Source organism: Delphinus delphis, chromosome 1, assembly GCF_949987515.2.
Source record: "Delphinus delphis chromosome 1, mDelDel1.2, whole genome shotgun sequence".
In the NCBI taxonomy this organism is placed as follows: domain Eukaryota; kingdom Metazoa; phylum Chordata; class Mammalia; order Artiodactyla; family Delphinidae; genus Delphinus; species Delphinus delphis.
Genome location: NC_082683.1, coordinates 16,895,161 through 16,907,513, shown reverse-complemented (window position 1 = coordinate 16,907,513; position 12,353 = coordinate 16,895,161). Strand labels below are relative to the sequence as shown.

The 12,353-nt window shown below is 58.1% G+C and overlaps 1 protein-coding gene across 3 annotated transcripts in view; it reads left to right on the top strand.

Annotated features, from left to right (window-relative positions):
* Positions 1 to 9,945, top strand: part of WNT4 (Wnt family member 4) — a 28,444-nt gene extending 18,499 nt beyond the window's left edge. For 2 of the 3 annotated variants that reach the window (XM_059996661.1, XM_059996622.1), the window contains exons 3-5: positions 5,855 to 5,986; positions 6,084 to 6,226; positions 6,946 to 9,945. In XM_059996661.1, the coding sequence (XP_059852644.1) occupies positions 5,855 to 5,986; positions 6,084 to 6,226; positions 6,946 to 7,413 (743 nt within the window). In that variant the 3' untranslated portion in view covers positions 7,414 to 9,945. The remainder of the gene's footprint in view (positions 1 to 5,854; positions 5,987 to 6,083; positions 6,227 to 6,945) is intronic. The other variant, XM_059996734.1, reaches the window with a different exon arrangement.
* The last annotated feature ends 2,408 nt before the right edge of the window (positions 9,946 to 12,353 follow it).

The following is a 12,353-nucleotide window of genomic DNA, read 5'->3' as shown; positions in this document are numbered from 1 at the left end:
TGGACCTTGACCCCAGAAAAGCCATCCGTGCTCACCAGCTGCTGTGATTTGGGGCAGCAGCCGGCTGGGCAGGCCTTTCTCACAGCCCCCAGGTTTAGGGGTTGCGGGGCTAGGCCAGTGCCCGCATTCATGGGCTGCCTGGCTGGGGTCCTGACCTCAGACCTGGAAAGGTAATAGCTCACAGATCCCTCCAGGAGCCAGGCCATACTTGGAGGAGCAAAGGAGCCCCATTTGCTGAGGGCCTCCTTGGTGCCGCCTTGCATCCGACCGCCCTCACGACAAGTCCGAGTGTGTAGTATTGTCCCCACGTTACAGCTGAGATAGGAGGCCCAGCAGAGAGTGTGATGCACCTAGATCCGGGGCCTGACGGCTCTTGGCATGAGTTCCCGGGCAAGGTCCATCCCCTGTCCTAGCCTCAGCGTCCTCCTCCCTGGATGGGGGGTGGTGGGGCCACCCCAGGCCCCAGCTCCTGGACTTCCCATCAGGGTTCAAAGATGATGTCTCCAAAGACCTGCCTGGCTCCCAGGGCACCTGGGGGTGGGAGCAGCCCTCTTACGGCCAGCACTGCCCGAGGCCGTACAGCTCCAACCCGCACCCCCTCCCCTCCCAGGCAGTGGAGACCCCCTGCTCCTGGCCTACAGAGGCAAGACTGACGGTGACATAATGGTGACTGGTGAGGACATGTGTAAGTCAGGGCCAAACTGTGCTCTAGGCTGAGAATCTGCCAGAAATTTGGTGAAGGTGGCATCGGGGGCAGCCAGGAATGGGGCAGCCGGTGGTTCTTGGCCGAGCAGGCGTGCAGGGCCAGACGTGGGATGATGGCCTCTGTGCGGTTCGGTCACTGCTTAATCCCTGTGCCTGGGGCAGCACCTGCACGAGGTAGGTGACTGATAAGTATTCGTGGAATGAACGACGAGGGTTTGAGGGTGGGAGGGAGAGGCCAGGGAGTCTGGCGGAAGTTCGGTGTGGCCGTGAGCAGGATGTGCTGGGGTCTCGGGGCGGGCAGGCCCGAGCAGCACGGGGAGAGGCGTGGAAGGCAGTGCAGATGCCTCTGCGCCTGCTTCCCTCCATCTGTAGACAACGCCGAGCCTTCCCCTGCCTTCTCACACCTTGCTCTGCGAGCTTGATGGTGTCCCTGTCCCGAGAGGGGACCCCACGAGCCCTGCGGCCCCTCTGGGCTCTGACTGCCATGTCGGGAGGCGATGTGGTGCACTGGTCGTAGCCGAGTGAGGATTCAGCCCAGGCTGTGTTTGCAGTCCCCGCGTGTCTAACCTCAGGGCACCTGACTGACGGGAACTTCAGGCTGGATCTAAGAAGTAGATGCTTTTCAGTCCTGGGCTGTGACTCCCTAACACCCGTGCTCTCACCTTTGTCTTCGATGTTGGCATCACTTTGGACCCAATGAGGGTGACAACATGCCTTTCTTCTGGGGACCTCTTGGGCCAGCTTCTGGTGCCATCCGATACATCACAGGAGGTCTGGGGAGGGCTTACCCCAGAGACACTTTGCACTGGGGGTTCCTTGAGGACAAACTCACCTCCATCTCCCTCATGCTGGCATAGGGCCTGGCTCACAGCAGGTGGCTAATAAACGTCTGGTGAGGGAGGAGGTGTCTCTGCGCTAAGGAAGCTTTTAGCCCAATGGCAAATATGTGGACACGTGGCCCTCAGGGGGTAAGTGCCCTACCGGTATTTGTTAGCGAATGAATAAAATGGCATTAATCACCCAACAATAACATTCACAGTAGCTACTATGTCTCAAGCTCCTACTCCAGGCCAGGGGCTAAGCACTTCCCATGTTTTACATCATTAGATTTCCATACCCACCTGAAGAGGTCAGAACTATTGTCAGCCCCATTCTATGGACATAACAACTGAAATCACACGTTTAGGAAGTGGCAGAACCAGGACTAGATCTCAGGCCCGCCAGGCTGAGCATCCACGCTCCTCCCGATACCCACCTCTGTCTCCAGGGAGCTGGGAAAGGCCTGTTCTTGCCAGCTCTGTACTGGGCTCGAGGGGGGCAGAGGAGGTGGTGAGGGACAGCGTGGCCCCTGGAGCTTCCAGTCTGGCTGCAGACAAGCACACAAGACACTTAGAAGATGAAACAGTCTGAGTCCAACTCTGACTGCGCGGGGAGGGCAAGCCAGGCCAGCCAGAGCACCTGGGCTCCCAGGAATCCATGATGGTAGGAGGGATGCGCAGAAGTACCAGGGCCTGGCCTGCTGGGCCAGTGTTACTTTCCCCCTGTTAGAACCGGGAAAGGTCACTACACTAGTAAGAGTCTTAACACGGCTTTGTCCAGCTCCAAAGCCTTTACTCTTTCCCCTGCCCTATATTGTCTCTTAAATCCAAAGAGGCTTCCTGGAGGTGGTTTCAAGAAAAGGTGAGCCTTTGCAGACAAGAGAGCAAAGGAAATTGGAAAGGCAGGCTGTGGGGGCAGGGATGGGGAGATGACAAGGGCGGTGCCTTTCTCAGAGGGCCGTGCCTCTCCTGCCCCACCTCCGGAGGACTCCCGCTGGGTCTGCTTTGGAAACATGTAAGTTATGCTCGGAATGACACTGCCATCAGGACACCTGCCTGATGCCCCGGGGATCCCCATGCCCGTGGCTTCCTTTCTAGCCCAACTCAGCCTCATCTGTTTCTCCTCCAAACACTCCTTCCTGCTCAAATGTCCTTCCATCCAGCATCTGGGGAGACAGCGCATGTGATGTGCTCAGAAGAGCACTGGCCTCGAGTCAGGCAGGCCGCGGTTCCAATTCCCTCTTGGCCACCGACTGGCTGAGGGACCCCAGACAAGCCCCCGAGCCTCACTTTTTCCTCCACAGAGCAGAGCTGGAGAGAGCTGGTTGCTCAGGTCGCCATGAGCTCATGGAAAGGCCCTGGCACATCGCAGGCCCTCAGAAAGGGTAGTTATCACTGGATCCCCAGGACAACTCTGAATTCCCGGCCCCAGGCAGCCTTAGCACCTTGGAAAAGATGGCAGTGACGTGGGACCTAGAGGACGCTCAGGATTTAGACCAATGGAGCCAGGGAAGAAGAAAGAGCAGGAAGAAAGGAGTTGGGTGTGGAATGGGGCAAATGGCATTATGGAAAAGGCAGAAGGCTGTAGGGCAGCTGCTAGCACCTTCGAGAGCTCTGCCTTTCCCTCGGCCGGCTCTGCTGTCCCAGGAGGACAAAGTCCTCCCCCTGCAGCTGGAACAGGCAAACCCCCAGACCAGGGAGCAGTTATCGACCAGGTCACTGGGGAACTCCCCTCTGCCACCCTCACAGCCACACCACAATCCTTTTTCTGTGTCTCAGCGGTCTCTGCCAGGCGCCCCACTGGTGAGCAAGGCTCCAGCCGGGCAGAGGGGATGAGCCAGGAGGGGCCACAGCCCTGGAGTCAAGGCATCGGGACCCAGGGCCAGTCATAAAAGGCTGGAGGAAATGCTGCCATCGGCTCTCGGGACACAGTGGCTCAGCCACATTCTTCAGGCCTTCTGGGGCCTCCTGTGCTGAGCACAGGCCCACTGCTCACCATCCCCCAGTGAAGAACCCACAAAAGGAACTGGACATGTCCCACAGCTCGTGGCTTCACACATGGAGGTGGCAAGAGATGGGCTGTATATTGCTGGGGGCTCCAGGCTCTGGGCTCCAGGCGGCAGGATCATGTCAAGGTTGAAACTCTGGAGCTAGGCTGCCTGAGTCCGAATTCTGGCTCTACCACTTCCTGGCTGGGTGTCCTTGGACAGGTGCTTCACGGCTCAGTGCCTCAGTTTCCTTATCTGTAAAATGGGGAGTAAAAGTGTCTACTTCGCAGGGGTGTTGTGAAGAGTATATAAATTATGTCAAGTGCTCAGACAGTGCCCAGCACGGAGTGAGCTCTCTCTAAGCTTTAGCTCGTCTTATTATCTTCCTTCCAGAACCTCTTCCTTCAAGCCCAAGTGGAGAGAACTATAGTGCCCTTGTTCCCGAGGCCAGGAGAAGGGGGCCTGTAGTCCTGGCAGATGGGTGTTGGTTGGGGATGAGGCAGGGGTCTCCCTGAGCCACCTCACAGGGAGCCCTGCACCCAAGGCTGCTAGCGCTCAGGGGAGGAGGTGGGCCGAGAGCTTGGGGCAGGCCAGGGGCTGCCTGAGGGCCCAGAGAAGCAGAGGAGAAAGGAACATGCCAGGCCAGGAGCTGGGGCCACCCTGCCAGTCCCATCCACCCTACTATCTCCTGCTTTCCCTTCCCCCTTGGTCTTTGGGGCAAAGATTTGTGCTGGTTCAGGCCTGGAAATACCAGAAATACCAGAAACTAAAGTCGTCTCTCTTTGGGCGGCCACAGCGCAAAACCAACCAACATGATCCTGCTATTAACCTCGATTAACTTGGAGAGGATTCCATCTCAGGCTGTCGAGGCCCCCGTGGCTCCAGCCAGGCCCCCTCATGCCGGCCCAGAGCGTCCAGGCCAGGGCAGAGGGTGGGCCGTAGAAAGTGGGTGGCGAGCAGTATCCCCAGCTCAAGGGCCGAACCGAGAACAGGGCGTCCTGGGCCATGGGGGCCTGAGCTGCCCCCAACCCCAGCGCTCGGCCTCCACTGCCTGTCCACAGACACGGGCACAGAGGAGGTGATTGTTTCTGTCTGACCACGGCGACTGCTCCCCAGGGCAGCCGAGAGCACCGGCCTGGGTGTCACAGAGGTAATTGCCAACCACGAGGCCAAAGCCTCCCCCCTTTGCTCCTGTGGACACAGACACTCCAGCAAGAGACAGAAGGACAGTCACGGGCACACAGAGGCCCTCACAGGGCCCAGAGAGGAGCAGGGCCCGTCTGGTCACACACCCAGCCAGCCGTGTGCACACGCACCACACACACACACACGCAACACACACAAAGACACTCCCTCCCACCACCCACACCCCCAGAAAGGGTCTACATAGCAGCTACACCCCCTGAGGCACAGTTCCTAGGAGGATAAAAACACCCATTCAGGCAAGAGACAGGGCAGCCACCAACACAGAACCACCAAGAAGTCATGGGGCGGAAGGGAAAGACAGGCAGCAGAGGCGGGCAGACCAGAGTTTGAGTCCTGGTTCTATCACTTGCTGACTGGACGACTGCGACCCACTTCCCCTCCCCAAACCCGCACTGTGCCATCTGTGAACTGGGCACAGATAAAGCTTCCGATGGTAGAGGGCATCCCCTCTTCAGCAGTGATCCTGGTAAGCGGTGGGGCCATTGTCATTACGGTTTACTCTTAGAGGTATAAGGAAGCAAGGTGGTCTCAGAAATAGGCCCAGCCTCAGCAGGAAGGGCTGGGGCAGGTTCCTCGGGCGGGGGACCCCATCAGAGCCTAGAGGGGCCAGCTGGGGAATAGGCACAAAAAGAGCTGGGTTGACAGGCCAGCCTGCTACTTCTGTAGCCTTGGTAAGTTAATTCACCTCTCCCATGCCTGTCTTGTCTCTCATAAAATGACGTTAACATCACTAACCTCCCGGAGAGGTTGTGAGAACAGTAACTGACAGTGCTCAGAGCACTGAAGCTGGACCATCTGGCTGCTCAACCACATGCTGTGTGGCCTGGGACAAGTTGGCTAATCCCTCTGAAAGCGGGGATAATAATTATACTCACCTGACGGGTGCGGGGAGGATAAATGACCAGCACACGTGAAGGCCGCAGGGCAGTGTCCGGCGTGTGTAAGTATGTTGGCCATTGGTGGGTAAGAATAAGCAGCAGCTCGGCGTGACTCCTGCCCCACGGGAGTCAGCCTGCCTTGCTCTCTCCCTGGGCCTCCGTCGTTCAGGAGTCCCATCTACGCCTCTCCTCTAAAAAGGAGGGTGCGGGGAGGAGCACTGGGACCCAGCCCTGCCCTCCCTCTGCCTCCCTCCCACAGGGACTCGGGAGGCGGCCTTCGTGTACGCCATCTCTTCGGCAGGTGTGGCCTTTGCGGTGACGCGGGCGTGCAGCAGTGGAGAGCTGGAAAAGTGCGGCTGTGACCGGACGGTACACGGGGTCAGCCCACAGGGTAAGTGCGGGCGGTGGGGAGGGCATGCGTGGCAGGGGCAGGGGCCGGGGCCCAGGCCCTCACTCACCCGCGGACCCCGCATGCCCACCCCACCCAGGCTTCCAGTGGTCGGGATGCTCGGACAACATCGCCTACGGCGTGGCCTTCTCACAGTCATTTGTGGACGTGCGGGAGAGGAGCAAGGGGGCCTCGTCCAGCCGGGCCCTCATGAACCTCCACAACAACGAGGCCGGCAGGAAGGTAGTGCGCACGGCCCCAGCACCCTCACGGCCGGCCGGGAAAGGGCGGGCTCGGCAACGTCCCCAGACGCTCTCCCCCGCCCACCTGCCCCTCAGAAAACACTTGTTGGGCTCTGGCCGGTACCAGGCACCTCCTATGGGGCGGGGGGCACGGGGAGGGAGCGGACAGGTAAGCGGGCGTCACAGAACAGTGTGAGCAGCCCCCAGTGTAGCACACACGTCCCCCAACACGCCCCCGCCCACACATATATATGTGCACACAGGTGTGTCTCCATCCCTTTGTCACGCACACACCCCCCAATAAGTAGCAGGGTTAGGATTTCTCCGTGTCACTGCGAAGACGGTGTGCTTAACTACAATACCATCTGCTATCTCAGTACCTACTCTTCAAGGTTCCTGTGCAGGTTCAATGCAGCCATCTTCTTCCCCAACACGTCACTTTTCACTGTTTCGTATGACACTGCCCTTTAACATGTCTCTCCTCCATCAACTCCGAGTGCCCCAAGGGCAAGGACAGTATCTTTGTTCCCAACACAGCTTACCAGGCCACCGTGGCATACAGCAGGAGCTTAATACAGAGGAAGCATGACCGTACATCTTTCTCCGATTCTGCGCCATGCCCCCGTCCCTGCCCCCGCTCATCCGCCCCCCCCCAGCCGCCCCTCCCCGGCCTCCCCTGACATCTCCTGATGGCCCCTCTCCCCTCCCCGCCCCCCGCAGGCTATCCTGACTCACATGCGGGTGGAATGCAAGTGCCACGGGGTGTCAGGCTCCTGCGAGGTAAAGACGTGCTGGCGAGCCGTGCCGCCCTTCCGCCAGGTGGGCCACGCGCTGAAGGAGAAGTTTGACGGCGCCACGGAGGTGGAGCCACGCCGTGTGGGCTCCTCCAGGGCGCTGGTGCCGCGCAATGCGCAGTTCAAGCCGCACACAGATGAGGACCTGGTGTACTTGGAGCCCAGCCCGGACTTCTGCGAGCAGGACATGCGCAGCGGTGTGCTGGGCACGAGGGGCCGCACGTGCAACAAGACGTCCAAGGCCATCGACGGCTGCGAGCTGCTGTGCTGCGGCCGCGGCTTCCACACAGCACAGGTAGAGCTGGCCGAGCGCTGCAGCTGCAAATTCCACTGGTGCTGCTTCGTCAAGTGCCGGCAGTGCCAGCGGCTCGTGGAGCTGCACACGTGCCGGTGACCGCCGCCCAGCCCTGTGCCCAGCAACCACCTAGTGGCCCAGGGAAGGCCGATAATTTAAACAGTCCCGCACCACCCACCCCAAAAGATACTGGTTGTATTTTTTGTTTTGGTTTGGTTTTTGGGTCCTCATGTTATTTATTGCTGGAACCAGGCAGGCGACCCCAAGGGCACCGACTGGGGCCTCCCTGAAGCCTGGGCCTTTGTGGCTGCCACTGACCAAAGGGACTTTGCTCATGCCTCTGGCTGCCCACATGTGGCCACTGCTGACCACTCACTTGTTATCTGTACGTTTTTCCACTTGCAGACTTAAGGTGGGTAACGAAGTGTCGCAGCCACATGCCTACTGACCCTGCCATCTAGGGAAAGGGGCAGCCCTATGGCAGGGGATGGTGCCAGCCTGATGGCAGTTGCACCCCACACTTACACACGGACCCCGGGCAGCTTCAGCCTGGTAGCTTTGTCTCTCAAGCCCCGTGGAAAAGGAATGGGCAGACACCAGGTCCAGGGCAGAAGGTTAATTTCAGGCCTCCATGAGCAGCCGGAGGTTCAGTCTCTGTGGAACCCTCCAGGCAAGAACAGCAGATGAGGTGAGAGCCAGTGAAGGCTGCAGTGCCCCCACCCCTAGCCCAGCCGCCAGGCCTCCCCTCAGAGAGGGGGACCCTCACTCCCTGGTCCCTCCCAGGCAGGAATACGGCTGCGTCCTGGATCAGAGACCCCAGCTGGGCCTTCACAGTGACGCCGTGAGCGTCGCTCCACGGTGCTGCTCCTCTGTGAAACTAAGAATGGAAACGCCACACGCACACAGGAGAGGGCCACGTGAAAAAGCCATCTCCCAACTTTTACTTCACTCCCTTAACCGAATCTATTGAGCAAATACTGTTCTAGGCCCTGTACTGGGCCATCTCACTGGATGACCACAGCAATCCTGGGAGGCCAACAAGACAGGGATGCATGCCTGTGCCCATTTTACAGGAGAAAGGGCAAGGCTCAGCTGGGTCCCAGAGCCAGTAGAGGCAGAGGCAGAGCCAGAAGAGCCCCCCAGCCAAGGCTCCTCCTGGACTCCTGTACCCAGAGGCCCAGAAACTGTAGGTCCCCCTGGGTCTGAGCCTCAGGGATGGGGCTTTGGCTGGAGGAAAAGGGGCTGGGAAGCAGCAGGAGCCACAGACCACAGGCTGAGCCAGAGCCCACTTGGTTCCCAAGGGAGGGCAGAGCAGGCTCTGAGGGAAGAGGTGGACAGTGGGAAGGCTGACGAAGTGAGGTCTCAGCAGCGGAGGGTACCGAGGGTACTGAAGCAGAGCCCCCAGAGCCAGCACCAGCAGCCCGGGCCTGGCCCTGTGCACCAGCCAAACCATCAGGAGCCCAGCCCAAACTTCTGTGCGCAGGACCTGCACACAGCAAGCCCTGGCCTGACCCAACTGCTTCTCAGGTGGGCTCCCAACCACCAGAGGACCTCACTCTCAGCCCTCTCTCCAGGCTGCACCTACCCCGGGGCTTTCAGCTCCTGGTTTGAGGTCTTAAGCTCCAGGCTCCAGGTTCTCAGACTCCAAGTTCTCGGCTCCAGGGTTCAGCGTCTGAATTCAAGGTCCCAGATCCAGAATACGGGCTCCAGCCTGTAGACGCACTCCCCCAGGCCTTGCGGTTTGTGCCTCCTGGTGTTGGCTCCCTCACGAAGACAGGGTCAACACCCTCGGCCCCCAGCCAAGCTCTCTGCTCATGTCCATCCAAGAAGAAGGCCAAAACCAAGTGAGAGGCTGGACCCACATTCAAATGTGGGGATAATCTCGGGGCAGGCGGGCTCTGATGTGGATGAAAGCTGAGCCGACTGTGTCCCCACAGCTGCCCAGCTGGGCTCACTGCTCCTCTGGCGGGCTCTGTTCAGCTGTCTGCTCAGAGCCAGGCAAAATACTATCCCTCACTGGCAGAGGCCCGACCCACACAAAGGAAGCAGTGGAGACCCCTCCCCCACCCCTAAGTCCTGTCCCCAGAGCCAGGGCACTAGCAGATTCAGGCTGGACGCTGGTGTGACGGGCACTGCCCCAGGAAGAGGAAGGATCTGCGCTTATTCATAGGCCTCACCTTTCCACCTACCAGGGGGCCCCTCAAAGCTCATCCTCCCGGCGTTCTGAAGGGTGTAGCCTCGGTGAAGCAGACTAGATTCTAGGAACCTCTGCCCAGCCCTACCACCACTGCCACCAGCACCCCAAAGGCCAAAGGGATCCACAGCTGCAGGAAAAAGGAGCTTCCTTGGACACACCCAGCTCTAAACTGTCCAGCAGAACAGTTTAAAGAGGAACCAGCACAGGACTGACACAGCCACGCATCCTGGAAGCTGGCCAGAGGGTTCAAGCCCTGCCCGAAACCCTCTCCACTGGTCTTACCGCAAGGCAAAGGTGCCCTCGGAGGCCTTGGGCTGGACAAGCCCCAGCTCTGGATGCTGCTACCCCCTCTGCTGCCCCCACCTCGCCCAGATTTTTATACTAGGCTCCTTGCCTTTGTGACATCCCCATGAAATAGTCTGGTGCACGATAAAATGATTATTTCTTTATCTTGCAATTGTGGCAGTGACTTTTTTGTAGAAGAGGGAGAAGAGCGACTTGGGGAAGGACATGGGAAAAGCAGATAAACATTATCAAATTCTAGAAATGGGGACACCCTTTGACCCCTCTCCTTCTGAATATCTAGTTTGAATTCACCTTTAACACCCAGAGGCTGTATCCGCATTTCACTGAGCCATGCATGATCAGCTGTTCAAACCTTGGCCTAATCCAAGGTCTCAGAACGCTTCTTGGGAATTGATTTGGAAAGGAGGGGCAGATACGATGACAGAGGAGGGTGTGGTAAAGTGGATGTCGATTGAGGAAGTGGGGGACAAATAGAAAAGAGTTTAGTTCCTGCCCAAGGACACAAGAATTCAAGGCCTGTGACTAAAAGTAAACTCCAAGATTGGAGCCCAGTCAGAATGAGGAGTCTGGATGGAAAACTCCATATAACTCAAGTCACAGCTGCTGGGGAGACCCAAAGTGGCTTCTCAGGAACCTCAGTCTAGTGGAATGAAGTCCTCAGCCTTACGAAGGGGGCCATGGTCCCACACCCACACTCCGCCCCTACTGCAGTAAACCCACACCAGCCTGGGAACAGTTAGGCTACTATGTGCTTGGCTTTCCAAAAATTTAATGGGGTGTAAAAGGGCCAAAGCAAAGTGCTTTCAGGATAGCAGTGGTACACACAAATTTGTGAAGCATTGGGGAAGGGATGGGGTCTAGAGCATGGGAGGATAGAAAAGGACACATCTGCAAATCAGGGTCAAACGCAGAGAGAAAGAGACTGGTGATATAGAGGGTCCAAGATGGTAGAGCAAAGAGGTGGGGATGTCCGTGCCCGACCACCTTCCAGAACTGGGAAAAGGACCTAGGCTTTGCAATCAAACCGACCTGGGTTGGAGTCCCAGCACTGCCACTTCTTCACTATATGGAACCTTGAACAACTCTTTGTCCCTCTCTGGAACTCATTTTCTTCATTTGTAATATGGGGCTGCTCCCCCTGCCCCAACTCCATTCATAATTTGGGGTTAAATAATAATAGAATCTATTTCTTGGGGATGTTAAATAAAACGTGTGAAGCTCAACAAATGGCAGCTATTACTATAAATATTATTATTCCCTTTTCAGGAATGCAGTGGGCAGTTAAGGGAGCTCTAAGATTGAGGGGAACCGAGGGAGGATGAGACGAGGAGGAAAGCAGACAGTGTGGGATAGGTTAGGGGCTGAAGGCAGGTGTGCCCCAAGACTGTGGTCCTACTTTGGCCCCATCCCAGAGATCAGAAGCAGGCGGATGTCTCAGGGCAGAGATCTCCAGGCAGGAAACCGAGAATCCAAGGGATCGGGGTACCCAGGGAGCAAAGCAATGGCAAAGCTGCCCCTAGGCACCAACAGGAGAGGCTGAATCCAGCCAGGCTCCAATGTGGGTGAGAGGCAGGACTAGGACAGGGAGTGGGGGTGAAGGAGGCCATAGTCAGAAGTAGAGGTGGGTGTGTCGGAGCTGTGGGAAGCTTATGCAGTGGGGCCCAGGGGCTCCGCCTGTGAGGGTGGAAGGTTTCCAGGGCTCCCAGGCCAGGTCTGCTCGCAGAGAGGCTGTGTCCAGATCCATCCTTGACAATGCCCTCAGACTCAGGCCTGAAGGTTTTTGAGAAGGTTGTGAAACCGTGTGATAATAAAGTGGACCTCCTTCTCAGCTCCTTTGTTATAGCCAGTACTCCAAGGAAGTCTTGGGGAGACCAGAGGCAGGGTTTAAAGTGGATCTTGGGCCAAGAAAGGGCCAGAGAACACAGGAAAGTGAAGGGTAGAAGGAAGTACAGGGAGGGTTCTGGGCAACTGACAGGGGCTAAGAAAGGCTGAGTGAGGAAAAGGCAGCGGGTAGAAGGGCAGACACAGAAACAGAAAGATACCAGAAGAAAGAGAGGAAGGTGCTGAGGGACCAGAAGGCATCCGGGCAGAGGAGCCCAGCAGCTTCCTAGCAAGAGGAAGAAAACGCTGAGCTTCAGGAGAAGGCATCTGACTCGAGAAGGTCTAAGGGATGGGGGGAGGGGGCGGAGTGTGGCCTGGCCTGGCCTGGCCCAGGCGATGACTTCATAGGCATCTCCCCCCATTCCTTCCTGAGCCGCCAGCCCTGCTGACCCCCTGCCCGCATCTCAAGGGTCTAGGCCAAGCAGGCGCTGACAGGGGAGAGAAGGGGCCCTTCTGGGCCAGGTCCCCAAGCCTGGCATAGTGCCTGCTGGGTAGGAGGGGCCTAGAGGCCCAGCCCTTGTCAGCATCCCGGCCGGCACTTTGGAGGCAATTAGCAGCCCAGCTGAGCTAATCCCCCGCCTGGCGAGGCCAACACAAACAGGCCCAGGCCGGGTACACACTCGCCTCCCTGTTTGCTGAGGGGCCCGGTGGTCTG